The sequence below is a fragment of the Canis lupus genome, chromosome 2 (assembly GCF_048164855.1).
Source record: "Canis lupus baileyi chromosome 2, mCanLup2.hap1, whole genome shotgun sequence".
Classification (NCBI taxonomy): Eukaryota; Metazoa; Chordata; class Mammalia; order Carnivora; family Canidae; genus Canis; species Canis lupus.
Window position 1 is genome coordinate 15,781,940 of NC_132839.1, and position 27,999 is coordinate 15,809,938.

Consider the following 27,999-nt stretch of genomic DNA (forward strand, 5'->3'; position numbering starts at 1 on the left):
ATTTGCCTTAATTCATTTCCTGAATAAAGAATTATCTTTTTAAAACTACATGTTAATAGAATAATCATAACCATCCATTATAATTTGTATCCTCTTTATACATATCACATAAATTTCAAAAAATTAAATAGAAATATTTTATTTTTCTGGAAATCCTTCTATTTGTGAAAGGAAAGATGAGGTTCATGTCTCATTCATTGATATATTTGAAATTTTTCTTATTCAGGAACTTGAATCTGTAGTTACCGTGTAATTCTGTCCAAGTCATTTCTTGGGCTACTAAATCGTTATTTGTTGGTGTGTATCTGGGTTATGAATATCCCAAGAATCAGGATTTAATGTCACATTTTTAAAAAAAAGATGGCACAGTAATGCCATAAATCTGTTTTAAATATTAGGGAAGGGATGATAAAGGTTATTGGGTCTACAGACCTGTGTTTAGAAGTGAAAACACTGAGGAAGAATGACTTTCTGAGGCCTGGAATCTGTCTGCTGGCCTTTAGGCCGTGGGTTTCTTTACCACTTTATACAGGTTCCTTTTCTCTGCCATCCTGTTAGGCTGTAGACTTGGCTGAAGTGTATTAAGAAGGCTGCAAATGGTCCATGCTGCCGTGCCTGACGTGAATGTTCTCAGGGCATTGCTCTTAACCCGCCTGGCCTGTCAAATGCATGATATCTGTTACCCCAACCAGCTGGATCAAATTCCCACTTATACTATGGCTCACCTAAATCTTGGCAGGCAGATGACTTTCCACTTCTCAGTAATAGAATAAGTATTACCTGAGGACCCTAATTGATATTAGTTAACAATCTGAGTTTTGTAAGGTATTGATAAGCATTTGCACAATAATACAAATATTTGGGGGGCACTTACTGGGTACCAAGCAGTGTGTTGACATCTTAACACATTTCAGCAATTTAATTTTCATAACCTGTCAGGTGGATACACATCACTCCGTTTTTCAGAGGCAGAAACTTAGGGGAGGATGGTGCCAGAAGTTACGGGACTAGTCAGCATTAGGAGTAGAATCCTGCTCTTCACTACCCTCACAAAATCACTTGACTTAACGTTGCTTCATTTGGCAGCTGGAGCCACAGATCCAGAGAATTTAGATGATCTCTTCAGGATTGTAAGAGAATGGTGGGGGTTGGGGGGGGGTGAGGGCAAGTCACACTTTGTACACTATGATGCTTACTTTACAATGCAGATGCTCTTAGAATGGCTCTTCCTGCCAGGCTAGGTGAGTTCTTAATGTAATATTTGTCTTACATTTAAAAAATAATGTATATACTTAGAGTCAATAGTTTTCAAGGATAATAGACATAGACATTTAAAAATTTCCTTTGACAAAGTTATTCTATTTTTTAAATAGCTATTTGATTTCTCTGGTAATGCTAAGCATTAAGCCAGTCTATTTTTACACTTATTGGTAGCAGTGCTTTTATTCATTGTGTGAGATGTTTGACTCTCTGGTGCAAACTTGGTATTTTCATCTGCCTATTATGCATGTTACATTGTGAGATTAAAAAAAAGTCCATGATATTAAACAGTGATTCATTCTTTATCATTAAGGCAGATAGATCAGCTATGTCTGACAATGTAGTGAAGCTTATTTGGCAGCCGTTTTTTTCCCTTAACTTTATTTTGTCCAACCTCACAATAATTTCACTAGATGAGAAAAATTAAAAATGCCTCATTGGCAATGTAATGATGTCAGTTTTCCTTCACAGAAATTAAAGTAAAAATCTTAACAGTAACTTGCCAGGGGTCAGTTGTGCTTTTAGAAAAATGCCTCACAGGTTCTCAAGGCTTTGTTTTCAAGATAAATCTTTCCATTCTGAAGCATTTAGTTTTGTGTATTTCAAGTGGAGTATGGATAAGAGCGTCCATTTAATGAAAGTCAGAGTTGACTCATCTTTTTTTCTCTTCTCCTCCTCCAGCTCTTTCTCTTTGTTGTCTGGAACTTTGAGCTCTACATGATACCACTGGTTTTGTTGTTACTATTGACATGGAACTACTTCTTGATAATATCAGGGAAAGATAACAGGCAACGTGATACAGTAAGTTTCTACTTGCTTATTTGATTGCGTGTTTGTTCTTATTCCTAGTCCCTTTGACAAGATCAACATTGATTTATTTTTACAAACTAGAACTTCTGTTTATAAATACTCGAGTTTGGAGGAAAGTTTTAATCAGTTCAAAACTAACAACTCTTTGGTCCTAACGTAATAGAAAGTACTAACCTCTTTCTAATATGTCTCATCTTGGTAGGAACTAAAATCAAGAGCATGCCATAGAATGAGCTCTGACTTTTAATTATAAATGGGTTATTTCAAATGAGTATTTTTTACTCTCCTTGTTTGTTTTTATGTCTTAATCTTGAGTTAAGACATAATGTCATAAAATTATTTATGATAAGATCAAATGAATGTATTTTATTTAAGACATTTCTCTGTAGTCTGCCATTGGAAGGAAGGAAAGAGGAATGGTTTGTTGACCTAGAAAAGTGCATAAAGTACCTTAATTCAATAAACATTCACTGAACAACAGCAAATATCTGTCTTGTGTCAGGGGTGTATTAGGATTACCAGCTCAAGGATAAAGAGCTTTCATTTAACCTAGGGAAAGTTATACTGAACCCACCTGCCCTCTCTGACATTTTCGAAAGTTTTTAGAATCTGTGAAACAACTTCTTTCTCAAAAAAAGTTTTAGAGCAGGAAGCGGAAGCTAGCCACATTATAATCATATCTGTTCTCCTGCAAGTTTTCATTCCCCTTAGATTATCTCAGTCACCACACCCTTAGTGAACATACAACTTCAAAAAGCTTTCCAATATATATAAATAAATGGGAGGGAGGTGTCTTCTCTAGACAGGACATTTGCAATTTGATAACTTCATAGATAGCTACTGAGAAGAATTTAAAGGTTTGTCAAATGTGAGAATCTATTTGGTAGCTGTTTATCTTCTTCAGATTACATAGATTTCCTGCCTTTGGCCCAGGGCGCGATCCTGGAGACCCGGGATCGAATCCCACATCGGGCTCCTGGTGCATGGAGCCTGCTTCTCCCTCTGCCTGTGTCTCTGCCTCTCTCTCTCTCTCTGTGTGACTATCATAAATAAATAAAAATTAAAAAAAAAAAAAAGATTACATAGATTTTTGGAGGGGAGACATTAAGGGTCTACATTTGACTTATAATCAGGAGTTTCTGCTGTATCCCATGCCTGTAATGGTATAGGAACCAAAGTTATCTGATCGTCAGCTTAATAGTATTATATAATACTTCATTATAATAGCATCTTAATAGCTGCACAGGCATACCTGTGACATAAAACATTTTCCCTTTCAAATAACTCAAGTAGAGGTGCCTGGGTGGTTCAGTCAGTTAGGCATCCAGCTCTTGATTTTGACTCAGGTCATGGTCTCGGGGTCGTGAGATCAAGCCCAGCATTGGGCTCCAGGCTCAGCTCTCAGCCTGCTGGAGATTCTTTCCCTACCTCACCCTCTGCCCCTATCCCCACCCACATGCACATGCATGGTCTCTAAAGAAAGAAACAAATAAATAAAATCTTTAATTAACAAATACATAATTCAAGCCAAATACACTTCAAATGGTAACACAATCTGAATATACTTCTTCAGAATAATTTTATCATCAAAATAAAGGAAAAATCCTGATGCATAGTCACCAAGTACATGCAAAGTTGCCAACAAAACAACCATGTTTATTTTCCTATTTTATTGGTATATATTTGTTTCTGTCATGTGATTGTATGATTGTAAGTTTAAGGGTGGGGACTCTATTCATTGTTGTCCTTGCCACTTTACCTAGCAAGTATCTTGTAAGTCTGAAGTGTTGAAAACATATTTTGTAAGGTTTATCAAACCCAACATGAGATTGTTAATAGAGATTTTAATAGCTAAGCAGTATCAATAGACAAGAAGTTATTATTGGCAAGGATTTTATGGATACATATTTAAATTGCACACTGAGAGACAAACCCCAGACGCCATAAGCATTGGTGTCATGGGGACTAATAGGTACTTTTGTCAATTAATCCAGGATGTTTTCTTTAAGAAAATGGAACTCTCTCAGACAATTGCTTTTTTGTCCCATTTATTTCAGGGAGATTGTCGAGAGAGAAGAATATCTACTTTTCATTCAGTTGCCTTGAGACAAATTTGCAAATAAGATTATTTGCAAATAGGAAAAAGTGGTAATTTAGTTTCAGCGTCTTAATCCTATGAGGGGGCTTATCGTCAATATTTAGTCATTGGTTTGAGTATTCTTAGTGAAAAATTCTGTAAACTATAGACTTTGCTTGTTATCTTCTCCAGAATATACCTGCCTTGACTGGAAAGGTCCACTTGTAGAGGGAAAATAGTAATATATAATGTATCCTCTTGTGTTTACAATTCTTTGAGAATTTTTATGACTATAGAAAAGTTACAGACTATATGAATTTCTCTATTGCGCTTCTTTTCCTCAAAATATAATTCCAAAATAGTATTTACCAAATCGTTTCCTTTGTGCGCATCTCTAACAGAGCTCCATCGACCCTTAGCCACTGACATTTTATTCCTCAGCACAGCCCACTGTGAAACAGTCCATAGTCCAAGTCTCACGGAATGCCAGCTATACTCCATAACTGTCAACAATTACCTTTTATTTGCCCAGAACACACTATCCACATATTCTGTTCTTCCTAGACACCAGAGCAGCAATCACAATACTTCATTTAGTTTTTTACACAGTGGCTCAGTTGAGACTTTATGTAACTCCTAAATCCATTTTGCCTAATTATATGTCTTTTGCCACACCTAGCTATATATTTGGACTTGTTGCTCCCTTTGAAAACAAGCCTGGATTATACCTTGCTGGTTACAGATTATTATACACACACACAAACACACACACATCTATACATATACCTATACATTTATACACACATACATACATATATATGTAACTCAAGGGAAAGTGTTTACAGAGACTGCCATGCTGTGTCTAATTGACTCTACGCCATAGTGCATAGCCCTGGAGAAGTGGTATTTTGCCCTAAGTCCTTATTGCTATCCCCCAAAGCATGCAGAATCTTTCAGCATGTGTGGAAACTTTAGGTTATCTCTGAAGTGCATTAATCACACCACTGTGTGGTTCTAGAAAGTTTCCTGTTTTAAAAGAGAGAGAAGGAGGAAGGGTGGGCGGGCAGGCAAATTTTCTTATGAAAAAAAAAATCAAATCATTGGTACATTTGGCTGAGAACATTCAATTAGGATAAAAATTTTAAAAAAAATTAGGATAAAAATTATAAAAGAAAAACAAATTGACCTTGAGCTTTGAATAGCAAGAGAGAAAAAGGAAATAACATGTCCATGACATAAGTTGAAATAAAAGAGAAAGTACTATGAAAGATAAAAAATGCATAGATGGGTAAAAATTCTGTCTTCACCATATGGGTTGATAGTTGACATTAATATTAAAATAGGAAAGGATTTCTTTGTATTTGTTTATTTTGGAGACCATTTCTTTTCTTGGAGATGAGGAATGGAGACCCTTCCTACTTATGATCATAGGAGCTAAGACCCCTATCTTTTCCTAACCATGGTGCCTGTTCTGGTTTAATGAGAAAAATGAGGTGTAGTCCTTGCCGAGTAAGTTTTGCTGCATTTAATGAGCTGAACCTTTTGAGAATGGGGTGAGGAAACAGCTAGTCCTGAGGCTAATGCTATAGACTGAGAGGTGTACATGAGAAAGAGGCGTGGTTAGAAATGGTATCTCACCTCTGCTGTTTCCCAATTGGACTTGTTAAAAATAAGCACTCCTACATCTGAATCTACTACCTACACTCACATCATGACATTAAAATTTCTGGCATGGGAATTGTTAGGCTTTTTGTGGGGGAAAGAAAACATTAATAAATGCATGCTTCATTCAGAAATGTCTCTGTCATGAAGGGGTTATAAAGACAAGAATATCATGCTTGTCTTGGTTTGAGCTGTCACTCCAAAACCTAAGGAAAATTTCCCCTTCCCCCGTAATGCCCATTAGGCTTGTACCAAGTATCTACATTATAGCTGCTGTGGACTGAAATTTTGTAAGTTAAAGTATAGATACCACAAAGTTGCCTCTGCTCTGGGTTTAAAACCTACTGAATCCTCATTACATTCTGGGCACCATGTTAGGCACTTACTTTTTGTCATGACCTTCATCTTGCCCCAAGGAGAGAAAAGCTAGTTCTATCAGCCCAGCCAGTGGGTTGGGTCTTCCTAAATCAAGTGCTGCCCAGTCTCAAGGGAACATGCTTGGGTGGAATAAGCATGGCCACAAGAGCACTTCCTTGAGAAGAGGGAATCAAGTCTCAGGAGGAAAGAGCTGGGTTGACCAAGAAAACCAGGGGTCTCTTGCACGCCCTAGGAGACAGGTATCATTATTACTACTTTACAAATAGGGAAACCAGCCAGAGAAGTTTAATAGCTTATCCAAAGGCACACAGTTAGAAAGTAGCAGAATGGGTATTAGAGTCTGTCAATCTGTCTGAAGTGTGTACTCCTAACCACGGGTCAAGTACATTATACTTGAGACTATATTTTGATATATCCCATGACTCCCTGGTCACCTTTAAAAAATTATTTATTCATGAGAGACACAGTCAGAGAGGCAGAGACATAGGCAGAGGAAGAAGCAGGCTCCATGCAAGGAGCCTGACCTGAGACTCAATCCCAGGACCCCCAGATCAGGACCTAAGAAAAAGGCAGATGCTCAACCACTGGGCTGAGCCACCCTGGTCACCTTTAGAGCAAGTTTCTCCTTGAGTTTTAGAAGAGCCAATAGCCTTACCTTCACCTTCAAGCACACAGATTGATGGAAAACCCTCAGTGTCTCCATTCTACCATCCTCCACATCCTCCTTGCCTTCAGGGAAATGGGACAGATATTAAGCAACTTTCGTGTATCCGGTATCCTGCTAAGCCTTTTTAAAATACATTATCTATTTAATTCTTTACAATCACTTTACCAAGTAGATTATTCTAAATGGTTTTATCCTTTTCCCAATAAGGAAATTTCAAAACCAAAGAAAACAAATAATGAGCTCCATAGAGGAAGTGGGATATGAACTCAGCTTTTCCTTGTTCTGCAGGCTGTTTTCATGGTCTGTTCTGGGGCATGCCTTTCCCAAGGGCTTACTTTCTAAATGTCGAGAGCCTCATATGGAATCCCAGGTAACCCCAATATCCTTATGAGGTTCCCAGTGACCTATCAAGAATTGGCATTGGTCACCTGTTTAATCCCAGGTGACCCCATTAATTTCAAAATTGTTCATGACCTGTAGAACTACCTTCAGTCAACCCAGGTGAGCATGGATGGGAAGAGTAAACCAAAGCTGAAAAGCCTTCATATTAGTGAAGAAAGTCCTTGAATATTTTTGACATACAAAAATTCTTCAAGAGGTGTTTTCTAATTACACTTTAAGAGAACATTCAATTTTACTGTCATGATATTCCTCCCACATAGCAATCTCAGTTGCCTAATCAATGGAGACGTTAAAAGGCTGAAGAGTAGGGTAAATCAATGAAATCATTCTCTGATTCATGATCTGACTGTGACACAAATTGAGCCAAAGTCTGCCTTGCTAAAATACTTCAGTAAATAGCAAAATGTTTCCTTAGCTTCCTCAAATGGCAAAGCCCTCAATTCTGCTTTTCCCGTTTAGAATAGTACTGAATATTATTTCTTGTTGTACCTGTTCCAGTTGGGTCCAGGGCACTTATTTCTAGGAATAAAGTTCACGATGAGGGAATTTTATCTGCTGCTAGAAATGCTGGTGATGGGACAATTTGGGATGGCCCACCAAGTACAAGCCAGCAAAGAAACATCTGCTTGTTTGACCAGAGTTCCTGTGAATCAAACAGATTTATTTTTTTCTCAGCTGGCTTCAAAGAAGTCCATGGTGCAATATTTGGATAAGTAGAATACTGAACAAGTGAAATATTCCTAATAGAACCTAGTGGCTGGCCAAAGTGGAGTGGAGAAGAGAGACTCCATAAGCAAAGCACTTTGGATGTACAGTTAGATCTTCTCTACTTCAATACTTGATCATTCACGGAAAGTAGCATAGACCACAAGCCTCCTCTGTTTGCATCTCAGTACCAAAAAAGACCACATACTTGCTCTTAACAGAAGCAGCACTGAGTCATACAGCCTGTAAACACATCTAAAAATGGATGATCACTTTTTTCTTCTTCCTGCTTATTTCAACAGCAATTTTCTCAATTTTTTTCAGAAGGTCACCAGCTTGCAAAAATTTGAGGAAGACCATGAAAAAAAAAAAAAAAAAAAAAAAAAAGACCTTTCGTTTTCCAACACAGTCACTAGCATTTAAAAAAAAAAAAAAAACAGCCAATCAGATGTCAATAGAAAAGTTTATCCCCTATGACTCCTCTCAAAGCTGTTCACCAACTGCTTAGCTGTGCCAGATAATCACTCACCGTACAGGTTGGTGTCCCCAGACATCAATGATCATCACCTCGTCAGGCTCTGGACATTGACCAACAGATTTCCACAATTTTTCCACACTGCTCAAATGTCCCGTCTGACCACCCTGCTATTTACTATCCTCTCAGTCTCAGTAGATGACAATGCTTTCTACCCTGCAGATTTCTCTCCATCTCTAGCCCCTGAAGCTCTCTGAATTCACCCCCAATTTATTTAGGGTTGCCAGATTTAGCAAGTAGATATACAGATGCCCAGTTAAATTGGAATTTCAGGTAAAAAAGATGTTTACCTAAAACAATAATCATTATTTATCTGAAATTCCAATGTAACTAGATGGTCTGTATTTATTTGGCGACTATATCTCAACTGCACCTTGGATTTTTACCTCAAGAACTTCAGGAAGGGGCAGCCCGGGTGGCGCAGCGGTTTAGCGCCGCCCAGGGCATGATCCTGGAGATCCGGGATCGAGTCCCACATCGGGCTCCCTGCATGGAGCCTGCTTCTCCCTCTGCCTGTGTCTCTGCCTCTCTCTCTCCTGCTCTGTATCTCTCATGATTAAATAAAATAACATCTTTAAAAAAAAAAAAAAAAAAAAGAACTTTAGGAAGGTGATCTGTTCTGAAATAAAATTCTGATTGGCTACTTTGGTCTTTCTCCAGCATCTCCAAGCATGTATGGAAGACTGCCTCGTGAGCAGGCCCCACCCAAACCATAGCTTCAGCTTTACCTCCCCTGTATTCTAGCAGAATTGTTTTCAAGTGCAGAATGTTTATTGAACAATAAATGAGAGTCCTGGGTGAAAGGGGGGAGTCACAAAAATGTACCAGATGGTGCTCCTGCTAATTTTGTCATCTCTTTACCTGCAAAACAACTGTTCACCACTTGGGAGAACAGTAACCCAAGGTTATGCCACTTGCAAAGGCTCGTCCAGCAATGCTGGACCAGAACCCAATTCTAAGTGGTTCCCAGGCTGGCTTTCTCTCCTCCAATTCCACAGGCTCCCATTCAGCAGGGCCCAAGAGACCAAAGACTTGGTCCATAGAACACAGAAGCAGGAAGGAAGGAATGATGCTTTTATCATAAAGATGTGGAAACTGAGGCCAAGGATAAGTTGGTAATCTCTGCAGAGCCAGTAAATTTGTGAGAGACAGACGTGGTGGCCCAGGGAGGGGCAGCACAGGCCAGGTCTCCAACCTCATGGAAACACCTGTGCCATGCCAGCCCCAAGTTGTCCTGAAAAGCACATGCACTTCTGGGGGATGGGGAGGGGACGTGCAGGTTTTCACAGTGTGTGATGCAATTATGTGACAGGTGGCTGGAGCTCCTGAGGTACCTGCTCAAGGAGCTGCCCATAGAGGCCTGGAGGTCCAGGTGTGATATATGGTGGCTCTGCAGCCACCAAGGCCGGCTCGCTCAGGTGCCTCATTCTGGGGTAGCCTCCAAGGCTCCTCCTTATGCTGCACCATGACTTGTAGGGAACCTTGTTGGCATTGATGAGTAGGCGGTGGCCTGGCCATGGAGGTCAAGGCCTCACCACCACCCTCCCCCGCCCCCCAATTCCCCTTCTACCTTGGAGAAAAGGGAAGTTTTGAGGGGTGATGGATGTAGGAGAGAGGGGATGGAGGATGGCCAGGATAGTAGCTGCATTGGGAACAGCACTATCTGGTGCAGCTGGGTTCCCAAAGAATGATAACAATCTCTTTCTGCTTTATCTCTCCTTAAAAAAATAAGTTTACTGAAGTAAATGTATATTTTTTTATCAGGCATATTTTTTTTTTTACAAAAATTGGATCACATTAAATGTACTGTTAGTACATCTACTTTTTATATCAGCAGCCTATTTAGAAATATTCCTTAAATCACTGGAAAACCACATGATTTTTAGTGGCTGCATTGTTTTCACCATGTACATGCTTAGTTTTTTTCTTAAACACTCATATTATAAATGTTTCAAAGAGTGGCATCTGGGTGGCTCAGTCAGTTAAGCATCTGTCTTCTGCTCAGGTCATGATCCCAGAGTTCTGGGATCAAGCCTCTCCATCTGCCTGCTGTTCTTTCTGCTTGTTCTTTCTATATATCAAATAAATAAATAAATAAATAAATAAATAAATAAATAAATAAATAAATAATCTTTAAAAAGAAAGAAAAGAAATATTTCAAAGATTTTTGCCATCTCAAATAACGCTATAGATAAAATACTAACCAAATCTTCAGTCAGGTCTCTGGTAACAGCCTTTGGGGCAATCACTGTAAGAGAATTTCTGGGTCAAATTTGTGTGCGTTTTGAATATTTTTGGTAATTAATACTAATTTGCCACCCAGTATGATTTTAATCATTTATGTATATGTCCCTGGGTAACCACCTAGCATTTTTATCATTTTCTCTGGAGAGCCATCCCCAACTTCCCTCCCACTCTTGACTCCTCCTACCTGCCTCCCACCTGCCTCCCCCTGCTGACACATACCCTCAGAGGGTAAATAAACTCACTCCTCTAAGACCCCATGTCCCTCTCCCTGTATTGTAATAGTCACCTCACTGTGGGTCTTCCTTACTAGCCTAAAATTGTTCTCATTGTATCCTACATTTGTGTACTTAATCTCAGCAAGATGTCTCAGACATAGCAGTGTAGTAGTTGCTCAAAAAATGTGTGATGAGTGAATAAATATTTTATTTATTTTTTTAAAGATTTTATTTATTCACGAGAGGCAGAGGGAACAGCAGGCTCCTCGCAGGGAGCCGGATGTGGGACTCTATCCCAGGACCCCACGGGATCATGCCCTGAGCTGAAGGCAGATGCTCAACTGCTGAGCCACCCAGGCACCCAGTGAATAAATATTTTAGTCTAATCCTTCTGGGTTAAAAAATTGTCCAATGTTTGTGCATAAATATTTCCATTCAACAAAAGTTTTTTGAATGTCTACAGGCGCAGTGCTGTTGTTCAAAGGTGATTAAGACAGGGTCCTTGCCCAGGACAGTTTATGGCCTACTGAGGGAAACAGACCACTAACTCAAGGGCATGAATATAATAGGTGTGGTTATGGAGGTGTGTATATGAAAGCTGGGTGAGCAACCAAGAGATATTAGATCACCCCAGATGTATATGTATGTGTTGTATATGTAAAGAAAAGGGGTCTGTTTCTCTGTGACCACAACTGTTACCGCAGCCACTCTTCAGTCTGTGCCTTTCATTCAGTAACTCCATGTTTGCCTTTAATACTTCTTCAGTTTATTGGCTATCCTTTTACTCTATTCTCAGACTGCAGCTAAACTTCAAATTGGCAAGGTAAAAGTATAGAACAGTAAAAGATGAGTGTTACCTGTACGTGACATGTCAGCTCATGCAGAGAAAGATGTAAAGGAAAACATTTCTATTTTTAAAAGTCAATTTACTGAAGATCCTCCTCACTGGAAGGCATCCTTCTTGCTTAGGATCTATGAAGACTCCAAAGGAAGACAGAATTTAAAGTTAGCAGTAGCCAGCATAGGGGATGCTTACCAGTTACTCTTGTGTTTTTTTGTTTGTTTGTTTGTTTTGTTTTTTTGTTTTTTGTTTGTTTGTTTGTTTTTTGCCTGAATCCTTCCCAACTTGCTCAGATTCTCCAAAGCATCTGAGAATGTAACAAGGTAAAGAGGTAAGCTTCATTTTTCTAGAGGATTTCTACCCTGAAAATCTAGCTCCTTTTCTACTAAATGAATTGTCTTGGCAACCTTGAAAGAAACCTGAAGATCATGCCCGCCCCCCAAATTACTAATTTTCTCTTATTTGGGCCCCAGATGATCCCTGGAGCCCCCAGAAACTCCTTGAAAACTCTAAATTCCCTTCAAAGCCTTCCTTGGATCCAAAGAATTCATTGCCTAGATGATTCTCCAAAGTGTCCAACCTAAGCATTTACCTGTATGTCAGTCAACCAAGTGATTTTATTATCTCTGTTCTTCTGAAAGATCTGCCCCCACACATACAATTTTGTCATTTCTGTAATTGAAGAGGGAGATGGAGAAGAGGAGAAAAAAAGAGGATGCTCATAGTTTTGGTCTCAGTTCTCAGGGTGGATGTGTTCTTACTCTTTTTAGTAATAGCCTGTTTGTTCTTTCTGAATGATTTTGCATTCTCCTTGTAGCTAGCCAAAACTTGTTCGAACTTGATGGTGAGGGTAGGGTAGGATATAGGGCCAACAGTAGCACTTTGTGGCTGACTCATGACCCCATGACTAGTGTGCATTATTAGTCCTGAGCATTATGCCTCTTGTAGTGAGTGGTGTTGGCACTAGGTTTCCTATAATATTTGTGGAGATTTATTGACCCTGGTTCAGAAAGGTGATAAGAAAGTGCAAGACCTCCATTAACAAACTAAAAGTGGAAACCAAATGGTATGTCTTTATCAGCTTGTGGAAAATGTTTGTAAATTAGAACTCTGATAGGGGTCCAATAACTCTGAGAGTTTTGTATTTTTTTTTTTTTTTTTAGTGTTAAATGACATGCATTTATCAAGAGCATGCAACTTTAAAGTCTTTCCACCATCTTGTATGTGGAACTCTAATGGTACATGTAGGCAGCCAAACTAAAACAGGCCTTCAAGGGCATTTCCTGCCATTTGAATTTATTCCATCATGCAAGAAAAAAATAACTATCATACCATATCATTTATTTTTTTTAAATAACCCAATATTTTGGTAGTATGCTTAAATGAGAGAAAGTCCGTTCATCTAAACGAAGTTTCCAAGTGAGTTACACGCCCCCCCCACCGGCAGCCTCAAAAACTGTTATCATGTCTCATTTCTAGCTGGTAGAGGTTAAAAGCCCCAACTTTGAAATTAGGAAGACCTGGGATTTAATTCCAAACATTCTCCTTGTTAGCCATGCAAATTTATTCATTCTTCTGAACCTCAGTTTCCTCACCAATAAGTCAGGGATAATAGCCACCTTGTTGAGGTTTGGTGACGATTAAAGAGATATTAAAGAGATAACATACTGTGCTAAGCACATAGTGAGGGCTCAGTAAATGACAGCTAGGCACCTGCCCATGTAGAAAATAGGATAAACCAGTGTGGGAATAATGAGGGCTTAGACATTGTATGTCACTTCCTTTCTTGAAAAGTTCCCTTGGAAGTGCTCTTGAAGAGGATGGTTTTCCATGACCATCAGTCTTGGTTTTAGGCTTGTAGATAAAGACAGTAGCATTGCGGCAGAAAGATTTCCTGTGTCTATAATCCCCCCCTGCTATGTGTATGGAAGTCCCACAAAAATAAAAACTATATTTTTATCAGAAAAAAAAAAAAAAGCAGATGAAGAAATTTGACCAGTCCTCTACAGATGAGAGCTGCTTGGTAACTGAATTTTACAGAAATATCATAAATAAATGCCGTTTTCCAGATCATATCAATAGATATTTGAAAGAAACATTTTTCTTGTTTATTGTAATACAAACCTCCACCATGCACAGTGCATAAAGACAAAGGCCGACAGCACTCTGAGCAAAGAATAGGGCATTTTCCTGAAACCGTCTTTGAGTCCAAAACACAATACTCCTTCCTGACAGCTTCTCTCTGGATGTCGACTAAGAGAAGGAGAAAGGTAAACCTACACTAGCATACCAGGCCTGGGCACAGGGACTAATTTTAATAAATCAGAATAGAACATGAAAATGTCAACTTAATCAAGCATTTAAATTTTATTAATCAAGCCTAATTTTTATGAGTGCAAATAATCACTGAAGCTGGACAAATTTGTTCTCGATTGCATCAGAAACATAATTTTAATATTTAATGGACTGATGAATTTAAATGGAGAATTATCTTTATGAAACATGCTCTTCATAATTTGCCATTAAATGAGAAATAAAAAAAATCAACATAAATCTTACATAAAGGTTATTTAACTAAATGTTGGTACTATAAATATTATAAATGCATTATGCACTAATTTAGCAATCATACAGTACACTACATAAAGCAGAAATGATAAGTGGACCGGGCAAGCTTTTCCTAGAATATAGAGCTGTGTTATATTATGGGAAGCTTGTGATAAAACGGTTACGGAGGTTTTGTGTGAGGTTTCGTGAACATTCTTTTCATTCAGGCTTTTATGCTACAATTCACCATTCACCATAGACATTCTTTCCAGTTCAAATGTAGGTCTAAACCCACATGGGCTTTCTTTTGTGAGGTGATTATTCTTTACAAAAAAAGAGAGAAAATATATTTTATCATTATTATTTATAGCAAAGGGCTATAAAGAAAAAAACTAAAGTTTTCTGACTATATGATTTTTTGACATTCAAAACTCAGTCTATTTTTAAATTTTTCTCACATAATATTCTCAGGCCTCAAAATATTCTAGGCACAAGAACAAAAGAAAGAGAAAATCAAATTAGTGTCAGAATATTTTTCTCTACAAACGTCCACCTATTCCCCTCACCCTTCCATTATCCCCAGCATACTGCTTAACATGAGTAGCTGTGAATTTCTGTAAAAAGTCAATCGAACCTATCAGAACAGTATAGTCCAGAGTTTGCTAACGTTAATCTCCAATATAAATGATTTTTTGTTTTGTTTTCAGATACTATTGTTCCAAAAGTATAGCATTTTCCCCTCTTTCGTGTGATAAACTATACATTTGCCTGAAAGGAACTTCCTGACTATTGCAGCTTTAATGCTCCCAAGCATATCTGCAGGGGTTAGAGCAATGCACGTTTCTAAGAAGATTGGAGGATGGTACTTGCACAGAGGTCACACCTCTTCCTCCTCTTGCTTTGCGGAACATGTTTTAAATAAATAACATGGACTCTTCATGAGATACTTAAAGAATAAAAATTCCTAAGGTTGTTTTAGAACTTTAAACATTTAAAACTCTACCTTTTAAAAAAAAAAAAAAAACAAATTTATGGTTCTGGAATGGAAATCTGATTTTATGTAGAGAGGCCTGAGTACATAACTTTTTCTTTTTTTTTTTTTTCAAAATCAGTTTACTGTTAATGGACAAAAATATTTTCCTTTGAAAATACTAAATTTTATGTAATACATTAGTGGTAAGTCTAGTTATCTTTTCACTTTGCAAAAGCACATTAAACAACTCCGTTTGGGTTTTTGTGTGGTTTTTTTAGGCTTTTTGTATACTTTTTTTCCTCTAACCTGACAATAAAATAGTTTCAGAAAAGCATTATTATTTAAAAAGCACATTGTAGGTTAATAGTTGACCTTTTTTTCCCCTGTTCAGTCAAATTAATATGCAATATCCTAAAAGACACCAAGCTAGAATTTTCCCTGCCAGCCAAAATACAATACATTGTGAAGCCTTTAGATGGAGACATAGTTCAAATAAACACTAGAATTCTGTTCACACTGCTTTGTGTAAGTGTAAGAATGAACATTTAAGAATACTGAGAAGGAAATAGGAAAAGAAATTCATTTAAGATGCTTATACTGATTATAGAATTTATATTATATTTAGTCTTTCATAATGGAAGAGGTTTTCTGCATATTAAGCTGACACTTAAAAAATTAAAAGGTTACATATTCTTGGCCAGTAAAGTAAATTTACTGCCCTTGCACCTTACAGCAAAGCATATTATACTGCAAATAAGAATGTTGTTGTTGATGATGCAGCATACAGGCTATATGTAATCAGTGGCATGCATCAAAAGTCATCTGATAGCCACATTAAAGCCACATTTCCTATTAAGAATCAGACTAAATTACAACATGGCACTTCCCAGAATGAGCCAAGGAAATGCATTCTGCAAGAAGAAATAATTGTATTTGAGTGTCTCTGTAAAAATCAGGAAGTCTTTTAGCAGTAAGTAATAATGCTTTTCTTTTTAGTCTGCCTTCTTTTGTATTGCAATATATTCAACCTCACTGGCAAGCCTATCACACTAATTATTATTACATCTAGTGGTTCAGTTATCTTGATGACTACTGTAGCTGAAATACTCCAAGGTCAAATCTTTAATAGCGTGAATCAAACTAAGCAGCCATCATACATCCAGTTGCTTTTGAGATCTACTAGATGAAACAGTATATCCTAGACCTGTTTATGAGTCTTATTGTTCTTCCAAACGTGGAGTAAATTATATGTACAGCTTAATTGTGCCATTCATTTTGCAAAAGTTCCTTCTCAAAAATTTCTTGAGAAGCAGATGTGCTGTTGCAAAACTGACAGCACGAGTGTACCTATAATGATCTTATTGACCACAAAAGTCTTTAGCTAACTTTGGTTGACCAGAGGTCAACTCTCGTACTTTTCAGTATTTGAGATCATCTGAGGGTTTATATGCATCTTCTCAATCCGTAGACGTCCAATAATTTCATATGATATTTACACATGTAATAAATTCATTGGCACACAGATGCATGCTCTGCTTGGTTTATGCATACACAAAATGGTATAAATGAACTCCAGACCATGTTGAAGAATACTGCTCTCTCCAAATTCCTCTGTATCTCTAGGGTGGAAATAGGCATTTAGTTTGTAATGTGTCCAAATATAAGCATCTGTACACATTTGGATGTTCTATGAATATGAAATTAAATATGAAACTTCTTTCTTTTGTGACAATTTTCTTTCTTTAATTTTTTAACATGCAGTTGCACATCTGGACAGCAGTGATTTCTTCTTTAATTTAAATGTGTTGCTTTTTTATAGACCGTGTTTGAGTAAAGCAATTTGAATTGTGCAACTATTCATTCTGAACATAGCAAAACATCTATTTAATTCAAAGATTATTTCCAAGGAAAAAAGTAAACATATGAAAGAAACTGGTTTGTGTCAGCTTTGGCTTTGAGGGTTTTTGGCTTTGTGGTACTCAATACTTCTCTTACAAGGGTGACATAACCAAGATTCTTTTGGTTCCTTTTTCTTTGAAGAGCTATAAAGAAGTGAAGGACTTTATTCCTGGACAAATCACAATAGAAAGTATTTTAAGAATTATTGGTGAGCCTTTTAACACCCTTTGGTCACTTTTGTTTTAAAATACACACCTAATATTGGCATTAAAAAGCAATAATTAGTATTTGCTGCCCTGTGATGACTTTAACAATAAAGTTACCTGAATCTACTTCATCTCATCCCTTCACTGTCTTGGTCTTCCTATTCTGCATCCTCTGGTCCCCTCCCTTATACATCATTGTCTGGGGCAGTAATATTAAACATGTCATACTTTTATTCAGATTACCAACACCATTATTAATATTTTCAGCCAAATAAAATTTTATTTCCTTGCAAGTCATAAAGCATTTAAGTTGTGTTGAATTATAATTAAAAGTCATAGTATGAAAAGAGCTCCTGTGCAACTGTATAATATACATATTCTACAGATGCAATTTTGCTCCGTTTGAAAATGGATTTTTAAAAAGTACAGCTACATATTATATTTTATATGTTAATAACAAATGCTCAGCAAATATAGAATATGAAAGAAGAAATATTATGCTTTTAAAGATAATGTTATCTGCTTATTCTTTGGCTGTAATGTAGCTGGCATGCTGCATTTGGGGCTGTCTACGTGTGTTTTTAAAAATGTCATCTTTATTAGTATTACATTCAAGGAATAGTACCAAGAATCAGTTTCTTTCAAGACCTTCCTCCAGTGTGTGGCATATAAGTCTGTGACGAGCGACATTACAGAAGGTCATGTCACTTTTAACTGCTTGCATTACATCTTTCTGATTTCCCTCGTGCCCTTCCTTTGTTTGATTAATACTACTTGCTTTCAAGCAAGGTATCAGAAAGCATAATTTGGAAAGAGAATTCTAGAGCCTAACTGAGATAGCCCCCTTCAAGAACAGGGAAAGAAAAAAAAAAAAACTTTGGAAAAATGTATCTTTTCTAACACACGCATTTTTTTCAACACTTTTTTTTCTCAAGGAATTCCTACATATGTGTTATTAAATTATTGTTGACAAATGTTTGGGCAACTGGACTTCATATACTTGAAAACAAAACTATGTAGTCCTTATGTGGTTTTATTTGAAGAGGGAAGAGCTGGAATTTGAGATGAGGACTCGTTTATTTTATTTGTTTTCCTTTGTTAAGTGTTAAACTCCACCACTCTCTTTCTGAATGGTAGGTGTTACTTGAGTTCTCGGGCAAAATGTTGCAGTTCTGTGCAGTCATTAAATGCACTTCAGTGATACATGCAGTTCGTTTGTAAAAACCCCAGTTTGCAGTTTCTATATTCATTGCATTTGACCAGGGCTCATGTCTTCAAGCACAGCCCCACTTCTGAGACGTTCTTGCCTTCATAACCGTCCATTTCTTTGGTCTGTTAAAGCCTGAAAATTAGTAAACACATTATCATTTTAAGTGGGAGTCTTTTTTTTTTTTTTTTAAGATTTTATTTATTCATTCATGAGAGACACAGAGAGAGAGGCAGAGACACAAGCAGAGGGAGAAGCAGGCTCCGTGCAGGGAGCCCCACGTGGGACTCCAGGATCACGCCCTGGGCTGCAAGCGGCGCTAAACCGCTGAGCCACCCGGGCTGCCCAAAAGTGGGAGTCTTTATCAACGCCTCTACCTGTGTCCCTTTATGTGTTTCTTGGTGTCTGCAAAACATGAATTGGAATTTTGTATGTCATAAAGAATACCGAATATTTTGCCCAGAACAAAAAAAAGACATAATCGAATTTTTAAAAATTAATGTTTAAAATATCACTAAGCTCATGTTATTTTTCTTTTCACTAATAGCTAACCTTTTTGAACACTTCTTTTGATACAGGAACTGTGTGCTAAGTACTTTACATGCATTATTTCATTGGATCCTTAATCAACACTGGGCTAGGTGCCATTATCTCCAGTTTCCAAGGCACCTTAGACTTCACCTGAGCAAAAAGCAATAGTGGGATACATTCTGAAACAGCTTAAAGGCATCCGTAGGAAAGCATCTGTATTATAAATCCTCACTTGTAGATGTTTATGATATAACATTAAAAAGGCACTGGAGGAGGGGAAAAGCCCTCGCTAGAGCGCTAAAACACAACACAAAGGCCTCTCTCTAACACAACACTTTTCTGCCAAATGTAAAAGCAAATGGTTGTATTGGGTGGTTCTGGCTGCACATTTGTAGAGCAATTGTGCGTAGCCAATTACCCACTTGTGCAGGGTAAGAACAGTTTGGGTTTTGCAAATGAAGAGCCTGATTCCGTAGACCTCTTTGAGTCGTTCTTGAACATAAGATTCGCAGCCGACTTGGAAAATGTGTAAATTAAGCTATTGGCTTGTTTTATGTTACGATGATATTTTGAATTTTTGAAGATTAACTTGAAGGTAGTGAAATCTACAGATCTTAAAGGTTAAATATTTATGGTTCTTGTTTCCATGCAAATATTTGAAGACATTTTGAATAGTTGCTTTCATTAATCAGCATTACTGATTAGGTATACGTCTTTCCAGATAAGCTAGCTCAGTTCTTTTACGTAAAAGTGTGTTGAAAGCTATGAAGAATGGGTGACGCTTTCATCTCTTCATTCTATCAACAAATATTTCTTGAACATCTATTATGCACCTTGCAATCTGCAAAATCCACCACCATTCTTACTTCCTAGCACCTGCAGTATGATCATAAGTACTGAAGAGGAGGGGCACGTATTTTTAATAATAACTAGCAAAAACATAGAGTTTATGCACAGGAGTAAAAGTATGCTGTAGTGTTCATTTCTTTTTCCTTGGCATATTTGATAAATGACTGTGTGTGGGTAATTTTAGTAAAATATTGCTTAACTAAATCATCCTGTTTTATACCTCAAATACATACAACTTTTACTGAAAAATAAAATGGATCATAATGACCAATGTGAAAAATTACTTAATCTAAATCAATCATTTTATTAGAGATACAAAATTATAGTCATTTAAACAAAAGTTAGGAGAGTTGGTAGGTAAATTCCTTCTCCCCCCGCCCCCCCAAGAACTGGGCAAAGGGTGGAACTGGCTCTGTGTTGTCCCACTGTCTGGGTTTCAGCTGTTTGCTGTGTTAGGTAAGTTCTTTTGGAGAAATACAATGTGCTGAAATAGCGTGGCTATTTCTCCCGCTTAAACCCTCATCAAAAATAGACCAATTTGGAATTGCCTGGCATATAACACCTTGATTATACATTGTTACTGTTATTGTCTACATACTTCTGAATACTTAAAATCTCAGGAAAGTAAAAGCCTATGTGAAAGATTAGCTTATAGTCTCATTTTAAATTCTACTGAATTATAAACCTCTTGAGGGCTGACATGAGTATAGATGAAAAATCTGAGTTAGTCATCTTTGCATCCTCATAGTACCTAGCAGTGTGTTTCTTGGCCAAGGGGCTTTGCAATAAATGCCTGTGGAGTTGCTGAATACAGTTAGAGTGAATGTTAAGAGTTCTCCTTTCTAGTTGAGGCTGAATTGCTTTATATGTCTTCAAAACAAGTGTAAACTCTCACCAGGTATTGGAACCAGCACATTGTGCTGCTGTGTTTCTTCTGAAATGCTGAAAGTCCAAAGGAAAGACCACAAAATTCCTCCATATAATAGAAGATTTGAAGTATGACATTAAATTAGGAACAACCTCACAGGTTGTCAGATGCTTTGGTAATATACTGGTTTGTGAGAAATGGAGGCTTGCATTTGGGCTATTCTTTTAAATCAGCTAATGCTTTTAGAATACTTGAGAACAATTATTAGATCACTGAGAGTCCCGACATGTTATCTCAGTTTGTGTAGCTCTTTGCATAATACAGTCTTAGCTATTGAAGTTTTCACTCATAACATATTCCTGCCTGTATCATAAGCCACATGAAAGAAGCACGAGCTGTCTCTATCTTTTAAAGTTATGAGCTTTGAAAGAAAGATTTAAAAATATTTAATAACCGTGATTCTATCAAGTTTATTCAGAAATAGAGATACAGACTGGATAAAAAAACACCATAAGAATTAGAAATTATATGAAATGGCATGAATGTAATTAGAGGTTGGCACTTAACTGAATAGCAACCCTCCCCAAAGTTTTTTTAAGTTTTTGGTTTCCCTGGAGAGAGAGAGAGAGAGAGAGAGAGAGAGAGAGAGAGAGAGAGAAACCGTAGGCATATAAAACCATAATAAAATACCTGAAACAGTGAAGTCCCATTTGTAATGCCACAGTTACACATTAATCAAGAAAAGGGTAAATATTGAGCAAATCCAAAATGACCAGCCCATTGTGCTAAGTAAACTAGGAGTCATTAAAAAGTACATTCATACCCACCTACATGGGTTATATATATGTATTATATACATTTGACTATTGGATACATTTCTAATTTTATTTCAATGTCCATTCTCCTAATGTAACCCTTGTATAAAATCAGAGAATTAGAGTTTCTGATAATCCACAAAATCAAAAAGTAACACAGAGACAGTCAAAAGTTGACATTTATACACAAGAATTAAACTTTGAGCCTTGGTGACACCAAAACTACAAACGACAAATGACAAAAGAAAAAATTAACAAATGGGACTACATCAAACTCAAAAGCTTCTGCCCAGCAAAATAATCAACAAAATAAAAAAATAACCTACAGAATGGGAAAAAATTCTGCAAACCATATATCAGATATGGGGTTAATATCCAAAATATCTAAAGAATTCGGTCAACTCCATAACAAAAAAAAGCAATCCAATTCGAAAATAGGCAGAAGAACTAAACAGACAGTTTTCTAAAGAGGACATCGAAATGGCCACCAGATAGATGAAATGATGCTTAACATCACTAATATCAAGGAAATGCAAGTCAAAACCGCAATATGACCTCTGTGTCAATGTACCACTGAGTTAGCTAACATCTGTTAGAATGGCTATCATCAGGAAGAGACCATAGATGCTGTTGAGTTTGTGGTGAGGAGAGAACCCATATAGATTGTTAGTGGGGCTGTAAATTGGTCCAAATGCTGTGGAAACAACATGGAGTTTCCTAAAAAAAAAATAAAAACAGGCCTACCATATGATCCAACAATTATACTTCTGGGCATATACCCAAAGGAAATGAAAACAGGATATCGAAAAGTTATGTGCGCTGCCATGTTTGCCACAGCACTATTCACAAAAGCCAATATACAGAAACAACCCAAATGCCCATTGGTGGAGGAATGGGTAAAAAGGACGTGGTACATATACACAGGGGAATGTTAGTTACAAGAAAGGAAGGATAGCATCCCTTTTGTGACAACATGGGTGCACCTTGGGAACATTAAAGCAAGATAAGTCAAAGAAAGGGTAATATAACACTTATGTGCGGAATCTAAAAAAGCTAAACCTATGAAAAGAAGCTAGCAAAATGATGGTTACCAGGGGATGGGGGCAGGGAAAGCAGTGACAGTGTTTAGGGGTACAAACACATGACAGGTAGCAAATAAGCCATAGAGATCTAACACACAGTACAATGAACAAAGACGTTAAAAATGTGCTCTAATTACGCAAGATGGTAAATATTGCCACATTACAATATATAAATGGATCCAATTAGCACGTGGCATACTTTAAACTTACGCAATGTTACAAATCAAATTTGTTCAATAAAATTAAAAATAAGTAAAATTTGAGTCGTGAAAGCTGTCAGCTTTATGCCATAGATCACCAGCATAAATCAATGGACAGATAGGATCCTTTACCTTAGAGTTTGGTGAAAAGTAAATTAGAACTAGCAGAGCTGCTTTCTGCTTGGTTATCTGGTTCCAGACTTAGAGTGTCTGATTAATACAGACAGTGGAGCAGGTAAAAGGAAATCTCCTATTGGAAGCACCTCTCAAATTAATGTTAGCTCACCTTACGCAGATTTCAGATTTTTTAAGTTGTCACAGAACATTTCCCACAAATAGGGTTCCCCTGACTGGGATTCGGTTCCCTGGTTCCAATCAATTAAAGGCATAGCATTTTCCTAATCCCTGTTTCTAGATCAAATGTTCCCTCTCTGTGCATCTGTTTCAAATGTTCATAAAGTTTTCATTTCCAAAAGGTTCAAAATGACAGAACAAAATTCTCTCCTTTATGAGCATGAAAATGACTTCTGTTTCTGTCTGTAGGTAGTGGAGGACATGCTGGAGGACGAGGAAGAAGAAGATGACAAAGATGACAAGGTAATTATCTTTCCCAGCACTTGGGTACCAGGGGATGGGGAAATGTAGACATGACACTGTTTTCACAGACAGTTAAAAAAGGAGTTGAAGTGTTCGAGTCCAGAAAATTGGACAGTGCTGTTTATCATCCTAACAATGCCACTGCATGTTGCAAAGAAGGAGAGAGGGCTATAAATCCTCTTCGCTTTTGTCCAGAGCTGGGTCAAATATTTTTCTGCCAGGAACAAAAAAAAAATAATTCAGCTTGTCTGGAACTTGATAGCTCTCGTGAAGATAACGGCAGTGACAACTGTTTTTGAAGGGCAAAAATTTGTCCTATCTTGAGTATTACAAATCGGGCTACACTTCGGAGGAAGAGAGAAGGGAAAAAATAGCAGCCTGCTTAAGTCGAACATGGATATTGTCATCTGTAATTTTCGAGGAATTGCTCAGCAAAAGAACACATGTGCATGGAGCGCTCCGGAGGGTATTTAAATAATCCCAGTGCTCACGGCCTTTGCCTAGGCTTGACTTGGAATGGCTCTGTGGCTCCTTGGTCAGGAAAGCCTGTTGAGAGGTTATTTTCTGATTGCTGGTTGGCATGAGAATGGTGATCACAGTAAAAAAAAAAAAAAAAATTGTTTCTGGGATTGCTTGGATTGGTTGTCCCCTGGGGAGAAGGGACAACTGGAAAGATGAATCAGAAATGACCTTGCACCACTGTAGCCATGTCTGGGGTCAGAAGAAAGGCTTTTGATGGCAAGGAGGATAGATATGCTGGTTTATCAAAATCCTTGGGCATCTCTAGATCAAAAATCTAAAAAGTCCTAGAGTGAGATTGGGAGGGAAGAGAGAATATCATTCATTATTTCCAAATTGTTTGGCACCTAAAACCAGATTTTGACCTTCACTGGAATGATTGCTATTAGAGTAAAGCAGTGAATTTTTTTTTGAATAAAAGAGAACAACACCGTATCTTAATTTATGCCCTTGACCTTTGATTCTAGTAAAGATGTACAGTTATATCCTGGTATAAGAATTTGCATGCTGGAAGCAAGCATTAGGAATGTTAAAAAAAAAAAAAAAAAAAAAAACCCATACACAGTGATTAGTCAAACTCCCAAATGATTTTCTCTTGACTAATATTCAGTGCTAGAAGGAAAATGAAAACATAGACACACACACACACACACACACACACACACACACACTTTATTCCCTTCTCATGCTATTCCAAACATTTTGAAATTGGTAGAGCTCTTAGGTGAAATTTTTCTTCTGCACATCATTCAGTCATTAGCGACAGCACCAAAGAGACGCTAACAAAATCTCCTTTCTACACAAACACGTATGTGCTTGTTTTTAATGTTAAATAACATGAACATACACTTCTGGCAATAAATGATATGATTTATTGTTAAGGTCAGTTGTAGAGCTGTAGAGAGCTTGTATTTTAACTCAACATGCCAGCTCTGAATCATCATTTCTCTGCTGATAAACACGGAGCTGCCATCCATTTATGGCCATTTTCCCTTGCTTGTTGCTGCTTTATTATTAAAGCCACCATAAAGATTCATTCCAGCAGCAGGCGTTCCCTCCGAAACGTTAATAAATGGAAACCCTTAGTGAAGTCTAGTACTTCAGTGTCCCTGCTTGAAGTCAACCTGTATTTTTTTTTTTTTTAACCAGTTTGTTGATACTCCAAGCCACTCTTCTCCCCTCGATGGTCATTTTTTTAATAGAGAGGATGTTAGGAGTGGGAAACAAATAACACACCTGGTTAGCCAGCTCACCAAAAGCTAGATGTCAAGTGGAACACGCCAGGTGGAAACAGCACTAAGCCGCTGGAGTGGCATCTATCGTAATCTAGGGTTTAGGTGGCTGAAACTGACACCCTGGTTCTAACACATTTTGAGATCTAGTTACCAAAGTTGATTGAAAGTGAGTGCTTAAATTACTGTGTGAATTCAACTGTATTCTTGTGTGCAGGATGCTGACAAACAGTGTATTTTCCATATGAAAAGATTGTGAGCTGATTTTCATAAATCCAACCCTTTATTCAGGTGATATGTAAGGAGGCTTTTCTTCTCTACGCATAATGCAATTGATAGCCTAAAAATCATATCTGAACAAAAAGAAAATCTCAAGTCTAATAATTTACAAAATACTTTTAGGGGCTTGCATAATGGGAGAATCCTAGAGTGGATGCGTTAAAATATGAATTTTTTACTATAAGCAATGGAAATAGGAAGGGATCCTTCGAGTTTCCATTTACCAGCTTCCGTCTCTTGACTGGCTGTCAGAGTGGTAAAGGTTGTAAGTCTGGGCTATCAGTGTGTCTGAGTGGGAGAAGGGTAATTTCCTACTTTAAAAAATTCATTGGTTCCTCTGTTTAAAGTTTGTGTATAGAGTCATGCGTAATGGAATTTCAGGAGAAAACAAATGTGTTTTTTGCCATATGAGCAGGTACTGACCTCTAGCTCTCATTATTTCTCTGTTTTCTCATCTGGTATAATAGTGGGGTCAGGTCAGTGAGTCCTCTTATAGGATAAAAGTAAAAAAGATTAATAAATGTGCCAAAGCCTCACTTTAATTGAACCTGAAGCATATGTTGCAAGTATGTAAAATATGTCCCAGATGTTTCACCAGGGCTGGTTTCTTGGCTTTCCCTGATTACCACAAGGCAGCTATTAGTCCTCTAACCTTTGGACTTGGGGGTAAATGGGGTATTACGTGGCACAGAATGAGAGCACCTGTTTTCCATTCAGCAAAGACCCCTGGCAGGCTTTGCCTAAGCCCATCCATATGTTTTCACTTAGCAGATTGTTGGGCGATTATGAAAAGTGTCTTTCTTTAGAGCCAGCATTGATATTAGTCACTCACAATGAAAGGGCAAGTCATTGGCTACTTGACAAGGTCCGTGTGGGCATAAACCGAAGTCGTTTATTTCATTTTGGCTCGAAGTGTTTTCCCTCAACATAATTATATGGATGGCAAAGACACAGGTACAAAAAGGTGAAGCAGACAAAGATTATAATTACTTCACGTAATAGTTTTGTGAGAGTTTTCCTTTGGTGCTAACTTCAGCACCTGGGAAGACTTTGGTTAAAGTTGGTAAAAGCTAAGTCATGATTCACCTGAATCCCCAGATCTTGAAGCCTTTCCACACCATGGCCTTTTGAGTATGTTTTTTTTTTTTTCCTTGTGTTCTCCCTTTTTATTAAAACAGCTGATCATTATTCAGGTGAGGGGTTGTGATCCTCAAACTTCACCTTCGTTCTAGAATCCATTGTCCACATTTGCTTGAATCTAAAATCAGGTGGTTTCTCTCTCTTAATCCAATTCCAGGGTTTTCACAGAGGCAGGGAATATGAGCTTTAATGGTGGGTCTTAATTATGAATCATTGACTTGTAATATTCTCACTTATCTGCCTAATGTAGTAGGTGAAGCTATGCTGGGGATGAAATTTCTCCCGAATTGCATGTTAGGAAGACATCACACTGTGTTCTCCATTCCCTTTGTTGTAGAGCATTCTCTCCGCTATCAACCACAAAGTCACAGTTTGATCTGATTTTTGACCTGACATCAAATCCTGCTTTTGTGGTTAATAGAATGTCTTAGTAAATAAGGCTTAGTGAAATTACCTGGGTGGAGTTATCAATAAGCCATATAATAGTGTTTTTGACCTTGTTATTTATGATAATACAGTGGTCAATCTGCATAATCTAGACATCTAATTAATGAAGATCAGCTTTCATTTTGTAGCTTAAAAAGTTTAGGCATGCTTCCCATGGTGTCCTACCCTTGTAATGGGATCCAGATGCAATTTCAGGAAGCAGAAGATAGAATGCAGGTTTTCCTCAGGATAAGCATGGATTCAAATGCATGGCACACTACTAATGTTTATTGATAAAAGATATTAAAATGTTCAGGCATTTATACTTACGTTGCTTTACCCTTTTCTTCAGCCATTATGTCAAGGTTACTGTGTTTCAAGATAACTAGATGCAATGGGTGAAACATGTCTGAGTTACTTCAAAATACATAGGTTGTTTGCTTTAATTCTCAAAATCTGTGTTATCTGGTTTGATTCTCTAGCCTTAAAATGTATGTAATATACCCAAGCTGCATAATTCTCTGCGTCTCAAATTAAGGATGGTGGGGGAGTGGGGGAGGAAGGAGATAACTCTGATTTGTGATAGGAGAGAAAATTTTAATTTGACAAAATGGCATTTTCTAGTTATAGTCAATGAAATAATTACATGGTGGGGAAGCAGATCAATGCTTTGGAGAAAGGCAGGGAGAGAAGAGTCAAGAAAAAAAATGCTTGCAAAGAAATCTTAACTCACATTTAACTGAAATGTCATTGTATTAGTTTACTAGTTTCCTACCACTACACAACAAATGACTACAGACTCAGAGGCTTAAAACAAGCCACATGTATTA

The 27,999-nt window shown here is 37.5% G+C and overlaps 1 protein-coding gene across 18 annotated transcripts in view; it reads left to right on the forward strand.

Annotated features, from left to right (window-relative positions):
- The window catches only part of MCTP1 (multiple C2 and transmembrane domain containing 1), a 527,670-nt gene that overhangs the window by 427,506 nt on the left and 72,165 nt on the right, over positions 1-27,999 (forward strand). For 13 of the 18 annotated variants that reach the window (XM_072791100.1, XM_072791166.1, XM_072791109.1 and 10 more), the window contains 2 exons: positions 1,942-2,061; positions 23,520-23,573. In XM_072791100.1, the coding sequence (XP_072647201.1) occupies positions 1,942-2,061; positions 23,520-23,573 (174 nt within the window). The remainder of the gene's footprint in view (positions 1-1,941; positions 2,062-23,519; positions 23,574-27,999) is intronic. The other 5 variants (XM_072791128.1, XM_072791183.1, XM_072791146.1 and 2 more) reach the window with 1 other exon arrangement.